At 36.5% G+C, this 25,174-nt stretch overlaps 1 protein-coding gene across 11 annotated transcripts in view; it reads left to right on the forward strand.

Moving 5' to 3' along the window:
- CRYZL1 (crystallin zeta like 1) overlaps positions 1 to 25,174 on the forward strand; it is a 33,004-nt gene that overhangs the window by 2,116 nt on the left and 5,714 nt on the right. For 8 of the 11 annotated variants that reach the window (XR_014245512.1, XR_014245513.1, XM_082395095.1 and 5 more), the window contains exons 2-9: positions 6,592 to 6,663; positions 8,315 to 8,392; positions 10,686 to 10,758; positions 13,817 to 13,861; positions 15,097 to 15,165; positions 21,694 to 21,827; positions 22,891 to 23,002; positions 24,893 to 24,991. Coding sequence is in view for 9 of the 11 variants with exons in the window: in XM_082395095.1 (XP_082251221.1) it covers positions 6,592 to 6,663; positions 8,315 to 8,392; positions 10,686 to 10,758; positions 13,817 to 13,861; positions 15,097 to 15,165; positions 21,694 to 21,827; positions 22,891 to 23,002; positions 24,893 to 24,991 (682 nt within the window). In the remaining 2 variants the exon portion in view is untranslated. The remainder of the gene's footprint in view (positions 1 to 6,591; positions 6,664 to 8,314; positions 8,393 to 10,685; positions 10,759 to 13,816; positions 13,862 to 15,096; positions 15,166 to 21,693; positions 21,828 to 22,890; positions 23,003 to 24,892; positions 24,992 to 25,174) is intronic. The other 3 variants (XM_082395093.1, XM_082395094.1, XM_082395099.1) reach the window with 3 other exon arrangements.

The raw sequence follows: 25,174 nt of genomic DNA on the forward strand, positions 1-25,174 counted from the left end.
CAACTCTCTGTGCTGTGCATTCAAAATCAGAGTTCTAGATTGAAGAAGAGTGCGCAAAACCTCAAGGAGATATATAGGCCTTTGAACCAGTACTATACCCTGGACAGTAATGTGTCTTGGTTCATTTGTGTACCTCCTTGAAGGAGGAAAAAGGGAAGGCTTGGGAATTCTTAAAATGTTTCACTATGGAATCACAGTGTTTTGGGGGTTTGTTTTTGGTGAAATCTTTTTTTAATTGATAAAAATGTTTTCTTGCTCCTGTGAACTTCACATAGAATAGTTCAAAGACAGCTTTATTTATGATTTTTCTAGACCCAATAAACAGTATACGTTGAGCTAATGAGAGTTTTATGAGTAGAAAAGCAAAAACACACATATCCACATAATGCTAAAATGTAGTATTTTGCAAAATAATTTTCTTCTCTTTTTATACATTATAATAAAGGTGACATCTCATGAATTATTTTCCCTTGATTGTGAATTTATTAGTAAATATTTAATCAAAATTACAGTTCCTACTTTGCATCTGAAGTAAGAAATGATTTAAAATCCTATAGTGATTTAGAAAACTAAGTGTTGACAAACTGCAGTAATGTTAGTCTGTGGAGAAGAACATCCCTTAAGTCAGTTGGAGAAGAGGGAGAATGTATTAGAGATACAGGGAGGATCCCTCAATTGCTTATCTTCCTCATCACCTGCATTGTCCCAGTGTGACATGATTAAGCCAGCAGGAAGGGATGACTGTCGTTCATGCCACCAGTGGCTCCACTGTTCCCTAGTAGTACAATATGGGAAAATATGACGCTAATTCAGAAATATAAATGAAAGTTAAGTTTCTGTCGTTCTAGATCTTACTATATTAAATGGCCCTACATCAAATAGAAACTGGAACAAAAATTTCTAATCTTTCAATTAATAACCATCCCACTTCCCCAATCAACCCACTACCCACCCCCCAGCAGTACTAGCAAGGGGGTCCTACTAGTAAGAATTCTTAAGTGAAAAGGTATTTTGTAAATCAACAAATAACAATAGTTAAGCTCTCTTGGAGGCAGGAGAATTAATCACATATTCTTTTGCGATTCAAAAGAGGTCATTGCTGAAGCCACTTGTTGCATATATAGGCAACAATTTGACATATCCAATCGAATGCCTCTTGTTGCTTCCGCCTAAAGCCCGTATCAAAAAAACTTTTTTTCCTTTCCTAATTCTTCACCTATCTTTAGATCTCAGGTTGTGTGAGATGTAAAGATTATGTGTCACTTGTATACATTGAATTGAGTATGTCTTGATAATGTTCATATAAATCTAGATTCTCATAATTAGAAGAGACTTTGTGATGGTCATCTCATCCCCCGACCTCCTCAGCTGATGCTTGAATCTCCTTTATGATGCCACTGTAAATGTGTATCCAGCCTCTAGTTTAAATCCATCTAGTAAGAGGGACCATGCAACTTCATGCATTTTCCTAAGTTTTAAATTATATACCTAAAATGTGAAATAAAAAGTTCTTATAATACATGTTATTAGCTAGAAATGCTTTCCAGGTTTAGCTAGGTATGAGCCACTATCACAGTGCCTCCCATGCCCATCTTGTGACAGACCCAGGAGAACAATACAGTATGTAGCCAAACACCTGTGTATTCATTGCTTATGTAAAGTGTCCTTAAAATATACGGATTTCTAGAGACTGTTGCCTGCACAATGTAGCGATATGCCTCCCTCTTTAAGAAGCAGAGCTGGCCTATCTATAGTTAGGACTACCAGTCTCCTCCACAACCTGCAAAGTATGGTATTTGAACCAAACCTCCATTAGTTACTTTGATTATGCTGACCATATGTTTTATGGGTACATGGTTTGACATACTTCTTTCTCTGATATGTGGATATGTATGAAAAGTCCCACAGATGGGTAAGAACATTGTTAAAACTTAGTATTGTCACCTCTTCAATATAATTGAAAATTTACCCCTAACAATCCAGCTAGTATCATAATGCTGTACACTAGGCCCAGCATGATGGGCCAGCATTTCAGAGTTGACTTCATCTGGTTTTTTTGGTAGCCTAGCTGCTTGACAGTGTATCTGTGCTTTCCTTAAAATAAAAATTAGGGTGGGTTAGAAGCATTAAAACTGAATCCTGAACCTGAAGTGGCCACCAAATTGTAAAGTTTGTGTTGGGGAAAAATGGAAAATTGAGCATATAAGAAGAGTTTGGACTTTCAGGCTTAGGTTGTCCATAGAGTAACAGGTGTATTGGATGAAGGAAAGAAAGGAAGCCATTCAGCAGCCTGTGGCCGTAGCCCCGGCCTGAGGCATTGCAGTGTTAGCCCATGGCTTGTGCTAACATCTAAAATGAGCAGGTAAGCCAGGACATTGTAAAGGAAAAGGAAGCCTTATGGTTGATAACTTAATGCAGAGGAAGGAATTATGATAGATTCTAAAATATCCTTGATGACTGAAGTTTGGTACAGCAAAATCTTGTTTGGGGGAAGAAAAACGAGTCTAGCTTTATGTCCGTTGATTTTGAGGTTGATCTGATACTCAGAACACTTTTGGTCTGAAAGTGTAGATAAGGAATGATCTGTAGAGGTTTTATTTACAATTATTAATAGATGAGCTCCTTGGGGCATAGTGTAGCAGGGGAAGAGCAAGTGGAGTTCATGTTGTTATAACTAAGATGAAACCATTTGAAATTTCTTCCCATTGATTTTTTTTTAGAAATTCCTTAAAAGATTAGTACTTTCTTTAACTACTTTCTTGGTGTTATTTATGGTAAGTGTTTAATTTATGCAAATTCCTTATTCTGCTTTGTACCAAAAATTATTTAAAATAGAGGTCTTAATTTTTGTTTCTCCAAATTTTTCATATGTTACCATTATAAAAATTTAAAGTATTATAACCATAATCTTCGATTTGTGGACTTATGTCAAATATATTTAAAATCAGATGTACCTGGAAAATTTTAAAATCTTTATGCTTTTTATAGGGCTTTTTACATCAGCCTATATTTTTAAACAGATTTATTTTTATTTAAAAGTTTTACGTAGCACTTTTTTGATAAAGGAAAGCTTACAGTAGAATATATAATTTTGAGGTTACATGACATTCATCCTTGGAAATGGCATGATAAATAGTATACATTTAATTTATATTTTTATTTTATGAGGTGTTCAGTTATTTTATTTCCTGTGTGCAAATATCTTTACATTCAATAAAAATTTTGTTAAATAATGGACTAAGTGTTCCATTTAATCTGGACCAGTGCCTAAGAAACTTAGTGGGACTTGAATATCATCCATTCTACCATTTTCCCCCTGTTAAGAACTTAGTATTGGGACTTCCCTGGTGGCGCAGTGCTTAACAATCCACCTGCCAGTGCAGGAGACTCGGGTTCGAGCCCTGGTCCGGGAAGATCCCACATGCCGCGGAGCGACTAAGCCCGTGCGCCACAACTACTGAGCCTGTGCTCTAGAGCCTGAGAGCCACAACTGCTGAGCCTGCCTGCCACAACTACTGAAGCCTGTGCGCCTAGAGCCCATGCTCTGCAACAAGAGAAGCCACCGCAATGAGAAGCCCACGCACCGCAACGAAGAGTAGCCCCACTCGCCGCAACTAGAGAAAGCCCTTGTGCAGCAACGAAGACCCAATGCAGCCAAAATAAATAAATTAATTAAGTAATTAAGTAATTAATTAAAAAAAAAAGAACTTAGTATTCATTTTTGGGGTTGCAAAACAAGTAATAGTTCCTCAATTTTCTTCTGGCCACTTTTGTAAAAACACTTCTCTTTCTTCACTTTGTAACTTCGAGGGGTTTTTTTGCTCCCACATGTTTCCTTATTGGACCAACTAAACATTACTTTTTTCTACCAGCCAGACTGATTGTAACCTAATTTGGAGGAACTATTTAGAACGATCAGACCAAAAATACTGGCAGTATTATGTATATAACAGTTGTCTTAAGGGACACTAGGGGTTCACACAGACAGCTTCCAGGGTCTTTGAAACTGGAGGTGCATACAGTATGAGATCCATGTGACTGCTGATCTGGGAGACATGCCGTATGCTCTCAGATGCAATGGGCAGGAAAGACAGTGGCTTCCAGAGTTACAAAGGGAGACACTTTGAAATCAAGATGTTGATGTGTAATTATTTCATTTCTCGAAAAGGCAACTCCAGTAGCTCCAGACTGAGTAGGAGCAGAGATCTGTTTATTTCATAATAAGGAATATTGATTCTTCGAAGCAATAGCTGGGAAAACCCACTAGTTAGTGAATAAAGCAAGGCCTTGTTTGTTAGTATGTAACAATGAAATCTAGAAGCATGGGACAGATGGGGTAGATTGCACGTCACTGGGAGGTGATTTCAGATAGGGAGTAGGACTTGAGCTTTACTTACTTCACAGAATCTATAGCGTAAGTACTGCACAGTCTCAGAGAGCAGGCAGTGCCTGGAGCCCTGAGACAGCGGTGGCCATATGGTGTGAAGTCATGCTGACTGGATCAGACAGGGTATGTGTTGGAAAAATGGGGGGGAGTAAGGTAGACTAGGGACAGTGGGTATGCATCTTAGACAGCCTTGACAACTAGGCAGAAGAGCCTAGATTTCTATGAAAGGGAATGCGTAGCTGCTGTTCTGTGCTTAGGTTCTTCCCCTCTCCCCTACCACCCCAACAAACACATTGATGTATGTACGTGCACACGCACCCACCCCAGAGGGCTTCTCTAACCAGAGGGCTAGACTTAATTTAATCTTCCTACCTGGCTCTTCTTTTCTTTATATACTTTGTTGATAGATGCTACATACATAATTTCTATAAATGTCTGGAATGTGTACTCATTTCTCTTAGTTCCAGCATTTGATTATTACCTTCTAGAAAGTAGCAACCATTACTGAACTGCTCAGTAAAAATCCACTATACAGATCCATTAGATCCACTAAGATTCTGCTTGCAGGGCCGGCTTCATGAGCACGGGACCTGTGCAGTCACGCTGGACCTCACACTCACAAGGGACTCAGGCTTGGTTTAAATGCTTGGCTGTCACCATCTTGAAATTTTAATAATTTCTGGACAAGTTTCCCCACATTTTCATTTTTCAGTGAGCCTTACAAGTTGGGTTGCTAGTTCTGTCAACAAGCACTTAATTATCAATCCTAAACTAAAGGAGATAGGATTCTAGTTTTAAGTGATACATCTAACGTTAGCAGCTCAATAGAAAACCATTAAATATAATGGTTAAGAGAAATGACTTTGGAGTTGGTAACACCTGATTTGTCTCAGCTCTAGCCCAGGGGGTGCTATGAGACCCTAGGTATGTGCCTTAGCCTCTAAGTCTCAGTTTGCTCATCCATAAAATAAATTCAATAATACTGTACTACTTTCACCAAAAAATATGTACAAGAATGTTCTTAGCAGGATAATTTGTAAAAGCCTTAACTGGATACAGTCAAATGTCTATCTTTAGTGGAATGGATAATAATAATTTATTCATACAATGGAATACCATATAACAATGAGAATGAATGAAATAATACAACTACAGGCAACAGCATGAGTGAAATTCATAACACTGAGAGAAAGAAACTAAACATAAAGGAGCATGATTTCATATATAAAGTAAAAAACAGACAAAACTCACCTGCTCTTAAAACTCGGATATTGAGTGTCCTTAGGAGGGGAAGGTAGTGACTAGAAGGGGAACGAGGGAGCTTCTGGAGTTCTAGAGATGTATTTCCTGCTATGACATGGCCACATTCACTTTGTAAAATTCAGCAAGCTATACACTTAGGATCTGTGAACTTTTCTATGTACATTTTTTTTAGTTAATTTTTTTGGGGTAAGTTTTCCTTTGCTTGTTTGTTTGGGTTTTTGGCTGTACCACGCAGCATGTGGGATCTTAGTTCCCCGACCAGGGATCAAACCTGCACCCCCTGCATTGGAAGCATGGAGTCTTAACCACTGGACCGCCAGGGAAGTCCTTCTATGTGTATTTTATACAGTACTTCTATAAAATTTACATTTAAAAAATAGTCTTGTCATGCAATTACTATGAAAATTAAAGAAACAGCTGTGAATCCTTAGAGATGCTTCAAGAAGTCTGCAGAATACAGGTTTAAATACTTCCATTAAATGGCTTATAAACTGATACAGAGGAATTAGGGGTACAATTTCAATGTGTCTTCATTGTCCACTTTTTCCTTTTTTAATGGTCTATTTTAAGACTTTGAAAGCCCTTTCAATGACACCTTTGGTTATGAAAATTGAGCCCTCTGGCCTGCATAAGGTTTTTTAAATTTTTTCAAGTACATCTCAGAATTTTTATTGAACAGTAAAATGAAGTTAAGCACATGCTCACCTTTGTGTGAAAGGTTGAACTATAAGCCCATTCTCAAATGTGTACCAGAGATTGTTGCATATTATCTTGTTTAATTGCTTTCAAGAACTATTACCTGAATTCGTTTGAAGACAACACTTAGAGTTGTCATTTTATCCTTTGCCAGCACTATTTTTCAATTTTTACTTTCATTTGATCTGGAAGACGTTTTGTTGATTAGTTTATTTCATGTATATTTTTTCTTTTTTTGTTTTTAGGTGACTATGAAAGGCTTATATTTTCAACAGAGTTCTACAAGTGAAGAAATAACATTTGTGTTCCAAGAAAGGGTAAGAAAAATTGTTTAATCATTAAATGAAACAAGATAGTGTATTTTCCATATGTGACAGACCCAGTTTTAAATGGCCTGTTACAAATTATTTTGAGTTGAACTAAATGAGTGAAAATTACTTAAGTGAAACCCTATAAATTACTTTAATCTTATGTGAAAACAGTGGTCCATATTGTGGTATAACTATATTTTTTAAAAGAGTTGCTACAAAGGAGTTTTTAGTTCCTCAGGGTGGTGGCATAAAAGATACTAGGAAAACAGAACAACTTCAGTAGTCTTATGTGTTGCAAAATTAACCCAATTTATTCTGAATACCACAGTAAAGTGAGTTTTCAGATTGTAGGCATATTTCAGAAAATACTTTCTCTCATATTGGGAAATGAAAGAGGTGGAAAAGCATTGTTTTTCACACTAACTTCTGAGCTGTGCGAAGTTACCTCATTCACTAAGCCTTAAATGGTTTCCAGTTTTTTACCACTTTAAGCACAGATAGTAGAATTTTCATACATTGGTGATTGATTGAAAGGTTTGTGGCAGGCCAGAGTCATTATCCCACTGTAAATTTAGGGACGAAAACTAAGTGCTATATGTATTTCATAGTGCCTGTATATTTCATAGTAGTAATAAGAATTTCCGGTTCATGAACACAATCCAGTTTTTCTGTGTTATCTTTCTACAGCTCCAAAATCATTTAAGTTAGGAGTCTAAACCTCAGACAGCTTGGCTTCTACCATTGGGTCAGGATGAAAGGTCTAAGAGTTTTGATTGGCTCTCAGGAGCAGTCATCATCAGGTTCACACAATCATGAGTAAAATTCACAAATTCATCGATATTGTTGAATATATTCGTGTTATCACCAAATATTATCAAATCTGAGTTTTAAAAAGGGATATCCCAGAATATTGTGTTCATATCAAATTAAACGCAGTGATCCCTTTGATAGAACACAGGAGGCACTGTGCAAGTAGCTGTTCTAGCCAACTTTTGATCTAATATTGGGGCATATCAGGGGTTGAAGAAAGCATTTTAATTATTGGTGTCATTGGTGGATGACATTGAGTACCTGAGTCTGAAATATCTTTGCCTTTGAAGTTATATCTAGCTGTGAAATATGAGGAATAATTAAGTTCCATTAAGTTTGTATTTTGACCCCAGAGTGCCATGGGGCATGCTGAAATGTCCAAGACAGATGTTAAATAAAGCAGAGATTAACAAATGACACTAACAAACTTTATTTATAGCATTAAGAAAATTCCATAATCATTACGGTGTATATATTATGTTATGTGTTTAAGGCTATCCCTGCATGAAGGTTTGATGCTTTGAGATTATTTAAATTAAAATGAGGTACAGTATTTGTTGCTCTACTTCGTTATCCTGTGTTCATTGCCTACGCATATATCCGTGTCAGTATCTTAAGTACCTTTTCAAAATATGTACCCTAACTAAGGCTTTTTAAAATTTTTACCCCCAAATTCCCTATATTCTTTTGTATTATATACTATAGGATAATTGCTTGTACCTTTTTCAGTTAAGTAAGGTGTAAGATTTGGAGTCTGTTTGATTTTGTTCAATTATGTGTGAAAATTTTTGCGACATGAAAGCATATTCTAAAAGGAATGTGTAATTGTTTTATTATTTGATTCTAGGAAAATCTTCCTGTTACAGAGGATAACTATGTGAAGCTTCAAGTTAAAGCTTGTGCTCTGAGCCAGATAAATACAAAGGTATAAATACAAAGGTATTGGTGCTTTTATTTTGGCCAAAAGTCAAATGAGAGTTTCACAATATATTTAGCGTACAAAAATTATAGTAATAACAACTGACTTCTGAGTACGAAGAAATTATCATTCTTAGAAGAATAGAACAGCTAGGAAAAAGATTAAATGTTCATTTGTATATTTCTATATTAAGGTAAATTATTAGCCTAATTGAAGTCATGCATTTCATATTATTATATGAAAATATTTTATAAACTCCTTTACATTGTGAAAAGCTGAGAATTTATAATTACTAAGGCCTATAATCAAGGAAGAAGTGACTGTTTAAATATAGTAAAAATAGAAACTAGAAACCTAAAATTAATTTATTAAGTCTCTAGTCTGTAGATGTTTCTAGTCAATGTCTTGATAGGGTTCATATTCTTCTTGTCATTTCTCTTTGTCTCTCTCTCTCATACACCACCTCACACCACCCCACAGTAATCTTCCATTATTGACCACGAAGTACATGGAAAGTCTTCAAATGGTAAATAAATGAAGTATGGTTAAATGTGCCATGATAAATAGAGCAGGCCCATTTACTCAGTTTTATAAAGATGAATACTATAGTTTTATTGGACCCTTAACTTACTGGCTTATAATGTCAGCATAATTTCTAGGGATCTAAAAGTTTTCTTCAATAAAGTCACATTTAGGGAAACTACAGAACAAAGGTATAGGCTTCCACTAGGCGATTCTGTAACATGAGTATGACTTGAGAAGTGAATTAGTGAGATGCCCTGAAGTCATTTCACTGAGAATAATCTACTGTTCCTTATCTGCAGAGTTCTGTGTTCAGCCCTTCCAAGATGTTCTTTTTAAAACTACAAAAAATCCATTCAAATGCCGGTCTAGGAAATTATCTCCATGTCTAACAGAAAGAAATGGTAAATTACAGTGAAATCAGTTTGATTTTACAACAACTATTAATCATAATGATTAGAAAACTGTAGAAATATGAGAAGATGCTTATGGTAAGTGAAGGAGAACAGGGTGCAATTGCCATAACCATGATTTTAGCTCTGCATAAAAAATAAATACTGTAAAACACCGAATGTTTCTGTAAGAATGTTATGTGAACATCTTAGAAAAAAGGTAAAGTTACACATTGAGAAAGAGACTTTTCTGGCAATGAAGTATGTATAGGAGATCAAAGAATTGAAAAATAAGGGAAATATACAAGAAAATTATTTCAATTTCTTTTTACTTACTGTTCCTAAAATACTAACATATCTACAAATAATGTTCAGCATCTCTAGTATTATTATAAAAGTATAGTAACTTCTATACTTTTAGAAAAGTATAAAAGCTTAAACTACAGGCTTATCTATGTACACTCTGTCACTTTAAAAATGAAGTGCTGAATGTGGTCAGAATCTAACAACATAATAATCTCTCAAAAATAAATAATTTGGACTTCCCTGGTGGTCAGTGGTTAAGAATCCTCCCGCCAGTGCAGGGGACATGGGTTCGATCCCTGGTCCCGGAAGATCCCACATGCCGCGGAGCAACTAAGCCCGTGCGCCACAACTACTGAGCCTGTGCTCTAGAGCCCGTGAACCACAACTACTGAGCCTGCCTACCACAGCTACTGAAGCCTGTGCGCCTAGAGCCCATGCTCCGCAACAAGAGAAGCCGCCGCAATGAGAAGCCCGCGCACCGCAATGAAGAGTAGCCCCCACTTGCCACAACTAGAGAAAGCCTGTGCACAGCAACGAAGACCCAACACAGCCCAAAATAAATAAATTAAATAAACAAATGAAAAATAAATAAATAAATAAATAAATAAATAATTTATCCTTTAAAAGAAGAAACTCCAGCCTGAGATTATGTGGCAGTTTCCCTGTGTATATCCATCACTACTTCTCACCTACTCCCTAACCCAAAGCTTGTGAGAAACAATCAAACCCACCCCACCCAAATGAGGTGACTGGTACAAAGTGTTTAGCCAACTGAAAATTGTTCTGGCTATAATTTCCCTTCATATTTGGCAGAATAAAGATGTTAAAGTATGTTGATGGTGATTTGAATGGTAATACTCATACCTAAGCCCTACATGTCCACTAATTCCTCAGCAAACTTGGTTTCCTACTCTATAGAGGAACCTGTTTTGTGAAGTTACTTGCTTTTTGTCTTAACGCCAAAAATGGAGTCATATTTGCTTTTTATGTGGTTTGGTTTTTGCTCTTGCTTTCCTCATGTATGAAAAGAGGTTCGGATTTATTCTTGACAATAAATTCAAGCCTTTGTCATTATTTAGCTTCTAGCAGAAATGAAGATGGAGAAGGATTTCTTTCCTGTTGGGAGAGAAGTTGCTGGAATTGTGTTAGATGGTAAGTTTACAGATATAAGTATCTCTTTTCCTTTTCTAAGGTAAAAGAAATTAAATGGTAGCTAATTGGTTTACTGACACATAAAATTATACACACTTCTTCAAATACAAAAGTTAATTATGCAGAAGTGTTTTCCCTTTTTTTAATTAAAAAGAAAACTAGAACTAAATTGGTATTTTATAATTGAAGAGCTTATTACAGTTTAGTAAATATTTAGAGATTATGTATTTAAATCCATGAGTAATCACATTGAATAGAATGACCAGTATTGTCCTTTTTATGGTGTTTGCAGACCAGCTAAATTACTTGTGTAAGTTGGCTTTGGGCCAAAATTTATATAATGGTCAGTAACTACATTCACATTAAATTTTTAAAGTATGCCTAAAATGGAGTATTTAAAAGGTAAACAGTTTGCTCATCTGAAATTGGTTCTGGGGAGAAATAACCAGTAACATTTTATGATTGCCTTAAATAAAGAAAAATTTTAGTAAATAATGGTCTTAACATGTAGAACAGTAAGCCTAAGTACTTGAAATAATTTGTTTCTGAATAAACGTAGTGTTCATATTTTCTGCTAATAGTTATGATCAATCATTTTATGGTTGCTCTTCTTGCATATGTGAGTGGATGAATGAGCATTATCATGTGGGTTAGACTATTTGAATTTCACCTGTAAATTTAATCTATAATACATCTGATACTCTTAATGTAATCTTCTAACATAACTAAATCATAATTTTATTCCCTCTCCTTTCTTCTGCTTGGATTGTACGAAAATAAAAATAAGAATTATAATAGCCAGAAGATGATGAATCAATTATTCATTCATTCATTCATTCATTTTTTTTATTCATCATTTCATGAGCACTTGCAAAGTGCTTGGAATGTGAAGATAAATAAGACAAAGTCCCTGCCCTCCAAGAGTTCACAATCTAGGGGAGAGGCAAACAAACATGTATAGGCAAATTCATTCTGAAAGCTCCAAGGAGAGGTGCCTAACCAGCCAGCAGAAACAGGAAAGGCTTCTTGGAGTAAGTTAGCCAGACAGTAAGGGGTGGGCAGGAGGAGAATTCTTCTCCAAGAATCACACTCAGCAGAGAAGATAGCATGAGCAAAGATGCGGAAGCAGGTAATAATGTGATGTATGTAAGAATTATGGAGTTCGGTGTTACTAGAGCAAAATTAAGTTCTGGGCATGAGTCATAGGCAAGGTACTTGACAGAAAAAAACCACTGTGTCAAGAAAATTCTCCTTCAGAGATCATAGAATAAAAGATATTGAACAGAATCTTTTCATGATGATAGGAACACTGATTCCTTCCTCCCCAAAAAATGAGACAAGAGGGTAGGCAAGGGCCAGACCCATGATGAGCCTCCTATCTCAGATTGGGTTGTAGAGAGAGTATTAGAGTGGCCATAAGAAGGGTGGATTTGAAGCAAAGCAGGCTGTAGGCAAGAGTACTGTTTGGGTAGTAGACCAACAGGCAAGAAACGGCATGGGGCTTCCCTGGTGGCGCAGTGGTTAAGAATCCGCCTGCCAATGCAGAGGACACAGGTTCGAGCCCTGGTCTGGGAAGATCCCACATGTCACGGAACAACTGAGCCCGTGAGCCACAGCTACTGAGCCTACGCTCTAGAGCCCGCATGCCACAACTACTGAGCCCACGTGCCACAAATACTGAAGCCCGCGCGTCTAGAGCCCATGCTCCGCAACAAGAGAAGCCATCGCAATGAGAAGCCCGCGCACCGCAACGAATAGTGGTCCCCGCTCCCCACAACTAGAGAAAGCCCGTGCGCAGCAACGAAGACCAGTGCAGCCAAAAATAAATAATTAATTTAAAGAAAAAATGACAAAGTCCATAACCTAGACAGTGGCGGCAGAGGTAGTGAATGTATTCAAGAAATACTGAGAAAGTAAAGCCAGCAGAACTTAATAATTGACTGGAACAGGGAAATTAAAAACAGGTAAAAGCAGGAAATGATTTACAAGATTCTGGTTACATTCGAAAGTTGTCAACTTATAGGTTGTGTTTGAAACTATAGAAGGGTGATGAGTTCATCCAGGGAGAGAGTCAAAATGAAGGAGACAGACAGCATGGAACCCTTGGCAATGCCACTGTTTGAAGGACAATTAAGAGGAGTACGAAGGAAGCCAAGAAAAAAGGATCAGGGTGATTTCAGGTAGACAAGAATCCTCAGCAGGAGGGAAAAAGAAAAGTACAGAAGCCAAAAATATTGGGGGATAATGGTACAGAAGAGATCCAAAGAAGCAGCAAACTGGGGCCCTTTTGCAGACAGAGCCAGCCTGAGGCGCCACTTCCAGATTTCAGGCTCTACCTTACTTCACTGCTGCACCTCAGTTTCCTTGTCTGTTAAGTAGGAGTAATAATAGGTACTTAATGGGTATGCCATGAAGATTAAATGTGATAACACGCTAAAATTCTGGGCACAAGTAGGCATTCAATGAGGTTTGGGTTTTTTCCTCCCATTTCCTTTTGTAACTATTTGAACAAAAATATTCTAAAGAATTGACTGATGGTGGAGGACTTTTCTCTACACACAAAGAGAAAATGTAACTATCACTTCTGTATAGTCCCCAAAATTTCTTGGCACCATTCTGAACTTATTTCCATAATCGCAAATCAAAGTAGCTCATATGTGACTCTAACCAGAATTCCCATTGTGTGTCAGAGATTTTACAACTCAAACAATGACAGATTGGACTAGCCTCAGGAGGGGTGGAACCCAGTATATCCAGTATAATCATCATAAGAGCTGTGGAGTGGATTATTTTCCTTTATTCCTTCATCCTTAGCTGAACGGAGAGACATCCTGCTCTACGGTGTCAACAACCACATGGCCCAGATATTGTAGAGAATCCAGATTTGACATGTTCTGTCCTACTGTCCTTACAGACTATCAAAATGTCCTAGAAGTTCTTGACTTTTTCTCTGAGTTAGTGACTTTTTATTAATCCATGGCTTTTAAAATTTATTTTAATCGTTCAGTTATATTTAATAACCTCAAAATAATGATTATTAATTTTCTCCACTCTTTAGTTGGAAGCAAGGTATCATTCTTTCAACCAGGTGATGAAGTAGCTGGTAAGTTATAGGTCCTAGTCCTATTTCAAGTCCTCTGTCTTACTGTTGTTTCTTTTTTTTTTTTTTTCTATACAATTGCTGATGCTTAGTGTGACCTTGCTTCATATACAAGTACTTACCTAAGTTTTGGAATTTACTCTCAAATATCCATTGATGAAGAGAATTGGGATTTTGATCGCAATAGCAGAACATTTAAAACTTTTCAATATCTGGCTGTAGATATGATAGAAAGATGACCATAGTTGTTGCTGTCCTTGGTGCAGCCCTTCACTGACAGGACCCTGGTCTATAGTTAGACTGAAGACTCCAGAGAAAAGAAAAGTCACAATCCATCTGCTTGAAGACTACTGACTGACTTGGCTTTATAGAAGCTCTTCTCTCCACATCCGACTTGAATTGTATAGAGCTGCTCCCTTACTACCCTTGTAAAACTAAAAATTTACTGGAGACATTTAATTTATTGGTTTTTTTTTTTAATCCATAGTTAATACCATTTTGCAAAAATATATATTTATACTTGTGTCCTAGACATTCACACAAACAAATATAAAGTATGCATTTAGTAGTAGTCTTTGAAATTGCCATTTCTCTGTAGAAAATCTTCATAGGAAAATAATCATATAGACTTAGAAAATGTATAGCTTTACAGCATGCTTGAAGCTGTTAAAAATAAACTTATAGGAAAGTTTTCATCAGCTTTTAACACAATTGCCTTTGACTTGGGTATTTTCTTTGAGAATTTATTATTTCTGTCTTATCTATATTATCTGCCCAAGAAGTCAGTGACATTGTATTATTCAAGATCCTTTTTGTAAGAGACCAAAAATAAAATCAGAGTAGCTCAGGGGAAAATGGGATTTTATTGGAAGCATACCTCACTATCCTATAGAACCAAACTCTGGGAAGGGAGCCGTGAATCAGGGACAATTTTAATGATGAGCACAGATGCCCCCAGGACTCTGACTTTGTTCTGTACATCAGCCATCGTCTTTATCATCACTCAGAGGTGAAAGAAGAGGAAGAAAAAGAAAGGTAGTACAGGTATTATAGTGTTCGTATCAGAAAATAAACTACTTCCCTTCCTTATTTCTGAAATCTCTCCCTTCTCCACACTATTACTGGAACCTTCCTCAAAATTCCACTGAGGAAAATTTAGACTAATGCTTACTGGCATCTCATTAGGGGTGAATTCATTTTTGGTTTGTGTCCCTTAAGTTTCTCGTTTTAATTTTCAGGAATTTTACCCCTGGATTCTGAAGACCCTGGACTTTGTGAAGCTGTTCGAGTACATGAGCATTACTTGGGTATGTGGTAGTCCAGTGTTTTGGAACTCACGTAAGCCTTATTTCACAGACGTATGTGGTTTTTAGTAACAGTATGATTTATTTGCATCTGCTGTGAGTGTACCTAGGAAATAACTATCGGGTGGTTATATGACTACTTCTAGCTTATATTTTGTATCCATAAAATTCATTTTCAAACTAAACAGTATTTAGACCTTTAAGTTTCCCTTACACTGCTCACGGTAAGAGGTTTGAAAAGCCATTTCTCCCTTGGCTCTGAAATTATATCACTAACCAGAATTTTTTACTTCTTATTCTTGGTTATTAATTGAAATATTTAAATGTATAAAATCTAGACAATACATGTCTAGATGTCAGGAAAGACTCAAAAACACTTATTCTTGTTTCTGTTGCTAATATCTTTTGACCAGTATTCAATGTAACTTAAATGTTAATTTAAAAATTTTCTTACAGTAATTTACTTCTTAAATATTTAAATTTAAATGAATAAATGTATAAACACAGACACTCTTCATGAAACTATAGTGAAAAGATGCTGCATCTCCTTAGTAATCAGGGGAAAGCAAATTAAAAGCACTTAGAGATACCGTTATGCATCCATGAGACTGACAGTTATAAAGTTTGACCATCCCAAGTGTTGGCAAGGATGTGGAGCAGTAGAACCTTTTATGCACTGGGAGTGTAAATTAGTACAAATGCATTAGAAAATAACTTAGCATGAGCTAATAAAGGTAATGATGTATTAACACCTCAGACCTAGTAATTCCACTGGTACTTTCATATACCAGAGAAGCTTGATGTGTACCAGTAGAACATGCACAAGAGTTCATAGTAGCATGGTTTGTAATTGTGGAATAAAAAGAGAAACAGCCCAGATGTTCATCATGGGAAAATGGATAACTAAAGATATTTCTGATTAACTCATCAGTGAAAATGAATAAATAACAGTCAAACATATCAAGATGGATGAACCTCACAAACTGTGCTGAGTGAAAAAAGCAAGCAAATTGCAGAAGGATACGAACAGTGTGATTCCATTTTATTTCTATGAAGTTCAAAAACATACAAAGTTTAATTACGCATGTGTTATTTAAGGATATAAGAAACAGGTAGGGATGAAAAGTCATGTGGAAGTTACCTTTGTGGGCAAGGAAAGAGGATGTGATCAGAGTAGATCCACGGGACTACAGTGGTACTGCCAGGTGGCTATTCCTTATGCTGGGATTCATGTTATTCTTCATATCTTATCTATAGGTCATCATACATTCTTTTGTGTTCTTGAAATATTTTATTAAAATTTTTCCTAAGTTCTTTCTTGAATGATATAAATGCTAATCAGACCATGTGGGCCAATTTGGATTTTGGACTATTAAAAATAGTAAATTTGTACATTTGAGTCTATATAGTAACTTGAACTAGGCTAGGAAATCTTTGGCATTTCATTTTTGAAATTATAAATTGTTAAGTAATTTATATTTAAATTAATGACATTTACTATGTCTAAAATTTCCAAGTTAATACCTTCTTGTTTATTAAAAATTAATTTTTTTATTAAATTTTATTCATTCATTCATTCATTTATTTATTTATTTATTGGGTGCGTTGGGTCTTCATTGCTGCGCGCAGGCTTTCTCTATTTGGGGCGAGCGGAGGCTACTCTTCGTTGCGGTGCGCAGGCTTCTCATTGCGGTGGCTTCTCTTGTTGCAGAGCACGGGCTCTAGGCACACAGGCTTCAGTAGTTGTGGCGCGCAGGCTCAGTAGTTGTGGCTCGCGGGCTTTAGAGCGCAGGCTCAGTAGTTGTGGCGCACGGGCTTAGTTGCTCCGCGGCATGTGGGATCTTCCCGGACCAGGGCTCGAACCCACGTCCCCTTCATTGGCAGGTGGATTCCTAACCACTGCGCAACCAGGGAAGTCCCTTAAAAATTAACTTTAAAAGACAGTTTTCCAGAAATCTGAGGCCTGTGCTTATTTATATATATATTAAGCCTACATATGGAGCCAACTATGTATCTTCCTTTGAAAGATAAAACTCACTTCCAAGTACCATGCAGTGCAAATCTCTGATCCATGACTATTTTGATATAATGCAGTTTGAAAATTGAGGACGGCTGCTGTCTCTTTTATGGGAAACTCTACTATTTTTAATCCCAGAATTTCCTTGGGCCCTTTTTTTTAAAAAAAAATATTTATTTATTTATTTATTTTTGGCTGCATCAGGTCTTAGTTGTGGCTCGTGGGATCTTTTGTTGCGTTGCGCGGACTCCTCTCTAGTTGTGGAATGTGGGCTTCTCTCTAGTTGTGGCATGCGGGCTCAGTTGTTGCAGTATTTGGGCTTAGTTGCCCCGTGGCATGTGGGATCTTAGTTCCCTGACCGGGGATTGAACCTGCGTCCCCTGCATTGGAAGGCAGATTCTTAACCAGTGGACCACCAGGGAAGTCCCCCTTGGGCCCTTATTGTCCCTGTTCTTTTGAGAACCTTATAAATATGGAGTCAACTAAAACCTTTAGTTTGGATTCCTAGGCTTAAGTTTTGACAAAGTAAACTAAATTGTTATAGAAAGTTAACTCTTGAAAAAACAAACCAAGAAAAAAAAAAGATCCATTTCTTTAAGCATTGCTGAACACTGGAGGATTATAAGATGGACCAGAAGAAGAACAGCAAACTGGAACATCAAAATTTTCTAGCTATAAAGCTTAATCTAAGACAAGAGAACCACACAAATGACCTTTTATTTTCCTACAAATCAGGAGGATTATAGTCCCCAAATCCACCAACATATACAGAGGAAGCAATTCTATTGATAGATATTCCTTGAGAAGGGAAACACAACAGAATGTTTCTTTAAAAGAAGTACTTTAAGAATGACCACTAACACCTGAAACATTGTAAATCAACTACGTCAAATTAAAAAAAAAGAAGAATGACCACTAACTGCGTGACCTTTAGGCAAGACCCGGGCACACTTTACTTTGTTTATAAACAAGGATGCCAAACTAGATAACCTCTAACCTCTGCTGTAGCTCTAACATTCTATGAAAGAGAAAATAATTTCAGTATGTTCCCTGAAGATTTGCAGGGAGAAATAATTTAGTTCACCACGACTATTTTAGTTCCTATTAATTATTTGATGATTTTTTTAAATAAAAGCTCACAACTCAGTCACCTTCTAGTAAGTCAGCTCTTTTACCAAACCAAAGAACCAGTCTCCAAACAACTCCCAAAAGATGTCTTATTAATCTTGTTTCAGAATATTGAGGACAAAGGTAAAAAGTTGAGTAATTCTTCCAGCTCTTTTGTGCTTTCAGTTCTCAAGCCATTCTGATTTTATTTTTCATACAAACAGCTCATGCAGCTCAATGTCAAAGAAACAACCCAATCAAAAAATGGGCAGAAGATCTAAATAGACATTTCTCCAAAGAAGACATACAGATAGCCAAAAAGCACATGAAAATATGTTCAACATGGTTACCTATTAGAGAAATACAAATCAAAACTACAATGAGGTATCACCTCACACCGGTCAGAATGGCCATCATCAGAAAGTCTACAAACAATAAATGCTGGAGAGGGTGTGGAGAAAAGGGAATCCTCCTACACTGTTGGTGGGAATGTAAATTGGTGCAACCAGTATGGAGAACAATATGGAGGTTCCTTAAAAACTAAAAATAGAAATACCATACGACCCAGCAATCCCACTCCTGGGCATAATCTGGAGAAAACCATAATTCAAAAAGACACAGGCACCCCAATGTTCATTGCAGCACTATTTACAGTAGCCAAGACATGGAAGCAACCTAAATGTCCATCGACAGAGGAATGGATAAAGAAGGTGGGATACATATATACAGTGGACTATTACTCAGCCATAAAAAAAGAAGGAAATAATGCCATTTGCAGCAACATGGATGGACCTAGCGATAATCATACTAAGTGAAGTAAGTCAGACAGAGAAAGACAAATATCATATGATGTCACTTATATGTGGAATCTAAAAAAATGATACAAATGAGCTTATTTACAAAGCAGAAACAGACTCACAGGCTTAGAAAACAAACTTATGGTTACCAAAGAGGAAAGTTGGGGGGGAGATAAATTGGGCGTTTCGGATTAACATATACACACTACTGTTGATACATACAAAGTAGATGATCAACAGAGACCTACTGTATAGCACAGGGAACTCTACTCAGTATTCTGTGGTGACCTATATGGGAAAAGAATTTGAAAAAGAATGGATATATGTATATGTATAACTGGATCACTTTGCCGTACACCTGAAACAAGCACAATGTTGTGACTAAACTATACTCCAATATAAAATAAAAGTTAAATTTTTAAAAAATTGGCACACATTTTCAGCATTATTCCTTTGGACCTGAGGTAGAAAGAATTGAAATTGTAATTCTTGGGCTCTGACATACTGTTATTATTGATCCATACATGGCTCTCTTCTATTTATTTTCTTAGTTTTTATAACATAATAAACACTTGTGTACCACCTAACACAAAAGCAAGGATCTCAACGTTAAACCATGTCCAACCATGTAATTTTAAAGCCTCTGCAATCTTAAATGTAGTTTTATTACTGTTAGAATTTTTTAAGCCCTGAATTTTTGATTTCCTAATGAAAATATGGGTAGTCCCAATCCTTATGATGAAAGATGTTCCCAAAAAATTCCATATAAATAAATTTTATATAGATTGAACATGCACTGTTAGAGTAGATGGGCTTTAAAGTCAGACTTTGAAACTTGTGGCCTCAGACAAATTAATTACCCTGAACCCCATTTCATAATCAGTAGAAGTGGGAAAATAGCTATCTCGAGTTTGGTAAGGAATAAAGTACTGTGTGAGATATCCCCTGTTTTACTCTTTGAATGCCTTGCTTGTCTGTCTGAACATTTTCATCATGTGCTTGGATGCTTTGCTTCCCCACTAGATGGCACTAATTAGTTGGTAAATTCCATGCTGACTGGCCATGCTAACCCATCTGCGTCTATTGACATCAGAGGAAAAATAGTCCCAGTAAAGACTATGGAAAGTGTTATAAACTTGATTATAGGTAAAATGAGAAAGTATTGCCTATACTGTGAAAAAATCACATTCAGTGTACAACATAAAAACAAAATAAAAATTAAACAGATTAAAGAGCAGCATAATGGTCAGAAAATATAAAGCTAATATGGCTTAAATTACAGTATACTAGGAGTTTGCATTTTGTTCCAAGTGCAATAGAAAGCCATTGATGAATTTTAAACAAAGAAGTGTTAGGATGTTATTTATGTTTTTAAAAGATCATTCTGACACTTCTATTTTTCAAAGACACCACTAAAGAGATTGAAAAGAGAAGCCATAAAGTTGAAAATAATTACAACACATAAACAAGCAAATGACTCATCTAGAATATATTAAGAATTTTTACAAATCAATAAGAAAAAGTCAACAACAATAGAAAAATTGATAGAACACTTGAACAGTCACTTCACAAAGGGAATTCCATATGGCCAACAAACACGGAAAGGTACTCAACTTCATTAGTAGCCAGGGGAAAGCAAATTATCAGTAAAATCACATGTAAGAAACCATTACACATCCATATGATGGGCAAAAATATATAATACCAGGGTTGACAAGGATGTTCACAACAGCAGCTGTGGGAGAGTAAATTCATACAGCCACTTTGGAAATATAAAGTCGAAGGTAATATATCCTGGAGCTGGGATTTCCATTCCTCAGTAAATATCCTGGAGAAAACCTGTGTACCAGTGTAAGAGTAACTTTTATACAAGAGCATTCTTAGTTAAGAATGCTTAACTACCAAAAATGGGAAAAAACACAAATGTTCCTTGACTGGAGAGTGGATAACCAATCCATCCTATGAAATCAGATGTTGCCATAAGACATCAAAAACGGAAGCACTATACTATAGCCACATGTAACAAGAAAGGATGTGTCTTACAAAACGATGTTCAGCAAAAAAAGATAGAAAAAATGTGTGTGGTACAATTGCATTTAGATAAATTTCAGAAACAGGCAAAACAAAATTATATTGTTTAGGAATGGATACTTGAGTTATTAAACTATGAAGGTGAATTAGAAAATACATTAGAATGGTGGTGACCTCTGATGTCAATTATATCTCAATTTTTTCAAAAACGTCTCTGCTGGAGAGGCGAGGCTGTTGGCGTGAGGGCTGTGCTCTCTCTCTCAACCAGGATGGTGGTTACTTGCTTTATATTTATTCATCCAGCTGTACTTTATTTCGTGTACTTTTCTGCATACGTTTTACTTTAACAATAAAACGTTTAAAAAATACACACACACACACACACACACACACTTCTATGCTGAAAGTGGAGTATGCATGGGTAAGAATGGAAGCAGAGAAACCGTAATGTAGGTGAGAGATACTAGAAGTAGGCTTGGACCAGGGCCATGGTGGGAGCAGAGATGGAGGGAAACAGATCCAGGAAGCAGGTCTCACGGGACTTGCTAACAGATTGTTTCCTCTTGTTCTTTGTGATAGTTCACAAACCAGAAAAAGTTACGTGGACAGAAGCCGCTGGAACCATCCGGGATGGAGTACGAGCCTATACAGCTCTGCATTATCTTTCTCATCTCTCTCCTGGAAAGTCAGTGCTGATAATGGACGGAGCAAGTGTAGGTGCTAATGGTTTTGTTAAGAAACAAACCAAAATACAAATAAACTTAGGGAATTGAGAAATGGGCCATCCATTTGCTAATATAATTTGTTGCCAGTTAGCTTATTCACTGATACTTTTACCAAACTCCCATTTTCTAAAATAAGCAGCTTTTATCAAGGAGATAAAAGTTAGCATTACTGTGTTTAGTTTCTTATTACTTTGAATCTGCTAGTACTTTAAAAAAGCAGACAAGCCATTTTTATTCATGTCTGTTACACAAAGCCTGAAAGAGCTCATAGTCTTTGAAGACAGACCCCAGGACTCCCTGCCAATTTTGTGTCATCTCCCTCATACTTAACACTTATGTGATTAAGGTGTTGCATTTATAGATAGATCACACAAGATGAAAACTGTGCTAATTTAAACATATTACATGCATCTTCAAAATATAGTTCAAGATACTAAAAGAGATTACATAAAATATAATTATAATCTAAAAATGTCACAAAACTTGGGGTGATTTTATAGTTTTATTTTCTAACTGGCTGTTGATGAAAATGCTTTTTCCCCTGCTTTTCATTGAAAAAAAGGCATAACTGTCTTCAGCATTGGCTTCATCCTTACGTCCTACATCAGGATAGTAGTGTTTCCCTGAACTTACTCCACAGGTCAGCAAAAGGATGGAACTTTTGAAGTTGAGGTTGCTGGACTTGCATATGTATTGATATTATATAATTAGCGTAGTACATTATGCTGACAAGGCCCTTAATGGCTCATTTTTCTCATTCCAAGACCGTGTTCTGAATTCGGCCTCTGTCCTTGAAATTGTGTGCTGCTTGCAGTCAGACTGGCTGAGAGCCTGTGGCACACATAGCTTTTCCACCACCCCTCTTGAGGAAGAGTGTATCAAATGTTTCCACTTCTAAACTTATCCGTATTTTTTTCTTTTTCTATCAGACATTTTAAAATATACTGAAGTAGCACTAAACTATTACACTTTATTAACCAACCTATAAAATGAATTAGATACGGCCTCTGACCTATATCTGTAACACCATCATGTATTTTTTTCCACACAGGCACTTGGAACAATAGCTATTCAGTTAGCACACCATAGAGGAGCCAAAGTGATTTCAACAGCGTGCAGCCTTGAAGACAAGCAGTGTCTTGAAAGATTTAGGCCTTCTATGGGTGGGTAATAGTACTCAACACAGACTTTAAAACATAAAATTTTGAAGAGATATCACCTTAAAAACTGCACTTGTAAAACAGACTGCAAAATGCCAAATGCATGTCATTTAAAAAATGCACTTAGTATCTGTGCTAAGTCCAAGTTTACATAAGTTATAGTTTAAATTTTAATGATTTGTTTTTTAAACCTACATTTTTCAGTGTTTTTTCTTCTTTGCCTCATTGTTACCAACTCACCCAAGTTTGAATTAGGTGAACTTTGACACAGTTGAGAAACACCTGATGCCTCTTTGGTTTTAGTCAATAAATCAATATATTTTTGCATCACTTTTTATGTTTCTCAACCTCTTTTACCCAGTGATATACCTCTAAAGTTGTCTGTTTCCTGTGATACACTAGGAAGGGAGATGAGCCACTTACACAGAAACCCAGGTCAGATATAGTTTAGGATAAATAGGACATGGTAGAGGCTGGGGAGCTCTTGAAAAGATTGAACCTGTACGAATAGCGATGAATATGGAAAGGAGAAAGAAAATAGAGATTGAAAAAATGAAAAAGAAGAGAAGAAAGATAGGAATGGAATTTTATAGACTGGAGTTAACAGAATTAATATTGGAGTTTAACAGATGAAGAGAAAAGAAGAGCAGAGTGTAAGTGAAGGGCAGGCAGGAAGGAAAGTAAGGTTCATTGAGGGTTAATATGGATGATAGTTCCTTAAATCCTCAACAACCCTGTGTCAACTAACTGGGAAACAGCATTTCAGAATTTAGCTTGTCCAAGGATGTACCACTAGATGTACCACTAGGCCTGGAATGGAATTTGAACCCAAGCCTGCCTAATAGTAAAGCCTGTGTTATTTCCATGGTTATGTTATGCTTCTGGCAGAGATAACCAAGAAATGGAAGGAAGGTTAAAACAGGGGCTGGAGAAAGGAGGAGAATAAGAAAAAAAAGGAAAAAGAGAGATTGAAAATGGAAGGGGTGGGGAGCATGAATAGTATTGTTGGGGGGAGCATGAATAATATTGTTGGAGGGAGCAGTTTCCTCTTGGTTAACCCTGCCCTTCTTAGGTGCTTCAGCCCCCTTTTCCTCGAGTCCCCCCACCCTCACCTCCATCCCCTGAGACTTCAGTCACTACTGCACTACACCTCCAATCTGAGAATCTCTGAGAGGAATTCTCTTTACTGAGAAGGTGTTAAAAGATACAAAAATGAAATATAAACATGTGTCTTCGTTTGCCAATTCAAATTGAGATTTTTTTTTTAGTTCTCTCACTGGCTTGTTCTATTAATACATTAAAGCAACCAGTTAAAATTAGTTTATTTTTACTAACCCTGCTTAAAATAATCCTGGGTTTTTTTTCATCTTCGGGATATTTTTTTTTGTTTTGGAGGGCAGAGTCGGGAGATGCGGGTGTGGGCTGGGATTCCTATGACTGAGAAAGGTTAAAACAGCCTCTAACAGAGAAGTACCAAATCACATAAATATATCTTTGCACTTTTTAGTTCTAAACTCTATTAAATCTGAACATACTTAAGAAATTGCTTAATCTTTCAGTCCACATCTTCATATATATGTACCTCTGTGGTTTAGAGATTCTCAGTTCTGGCGAAATATCCTTTAGCTGTAAAGAACAATCCTCTATGTCAACAGACCAACGTTGGGACACATTATCCATAAAATGCTCATATTTTTATTTTATTGAATATACCAGTTCCTTCATTTAAATTGATCCTTAGCAATACTGGTTAGATGAGAAAAAGTATAATTTGATTCAGTAATTGCTTCAACCATTTAATTCATTTCAGAGAAGAGATATTTGCTTTTCTATCTCTTCTTCTCTGAGTTGTGTTGATCACATACAGATTGCCTGACTTCCTGTCCTTTACAGCCCGAGTGATCGATGTGTCCAATGGAAAAGCCCAGGTTGCTGAAAGCTGTTTAGAAGAAACAGGTGGCCTTGGAGTAGATATTGTCCTAGATGCTGGAGGTGGGTACTTTACTAAATCAGTAGTCTCTGTAGTTTTTATATTGTGATGGGAGAATTCCTGGGAAAAAAATATATAACCAGGAAATAATTATTTATATATTATTAAATTGATATTTAGGGTTTTTTTATTTTTGAACTTTTCTATTTAAATTGGCGCTTCTTCATTTTATTCCCATTGTAAGC

Source organism: Balaenoptera borealis, assembly GCF_965194805.1.
Source record: "Balaenoptera borealis genome assembly, chromosome: 5".
Lineage (NCBI taxonomy): Eukaryota > Metazoa > Chordata > Mammalia > Artiodactyla > Balaenopteridae > Balaenoptera > Balaenoptera borealis.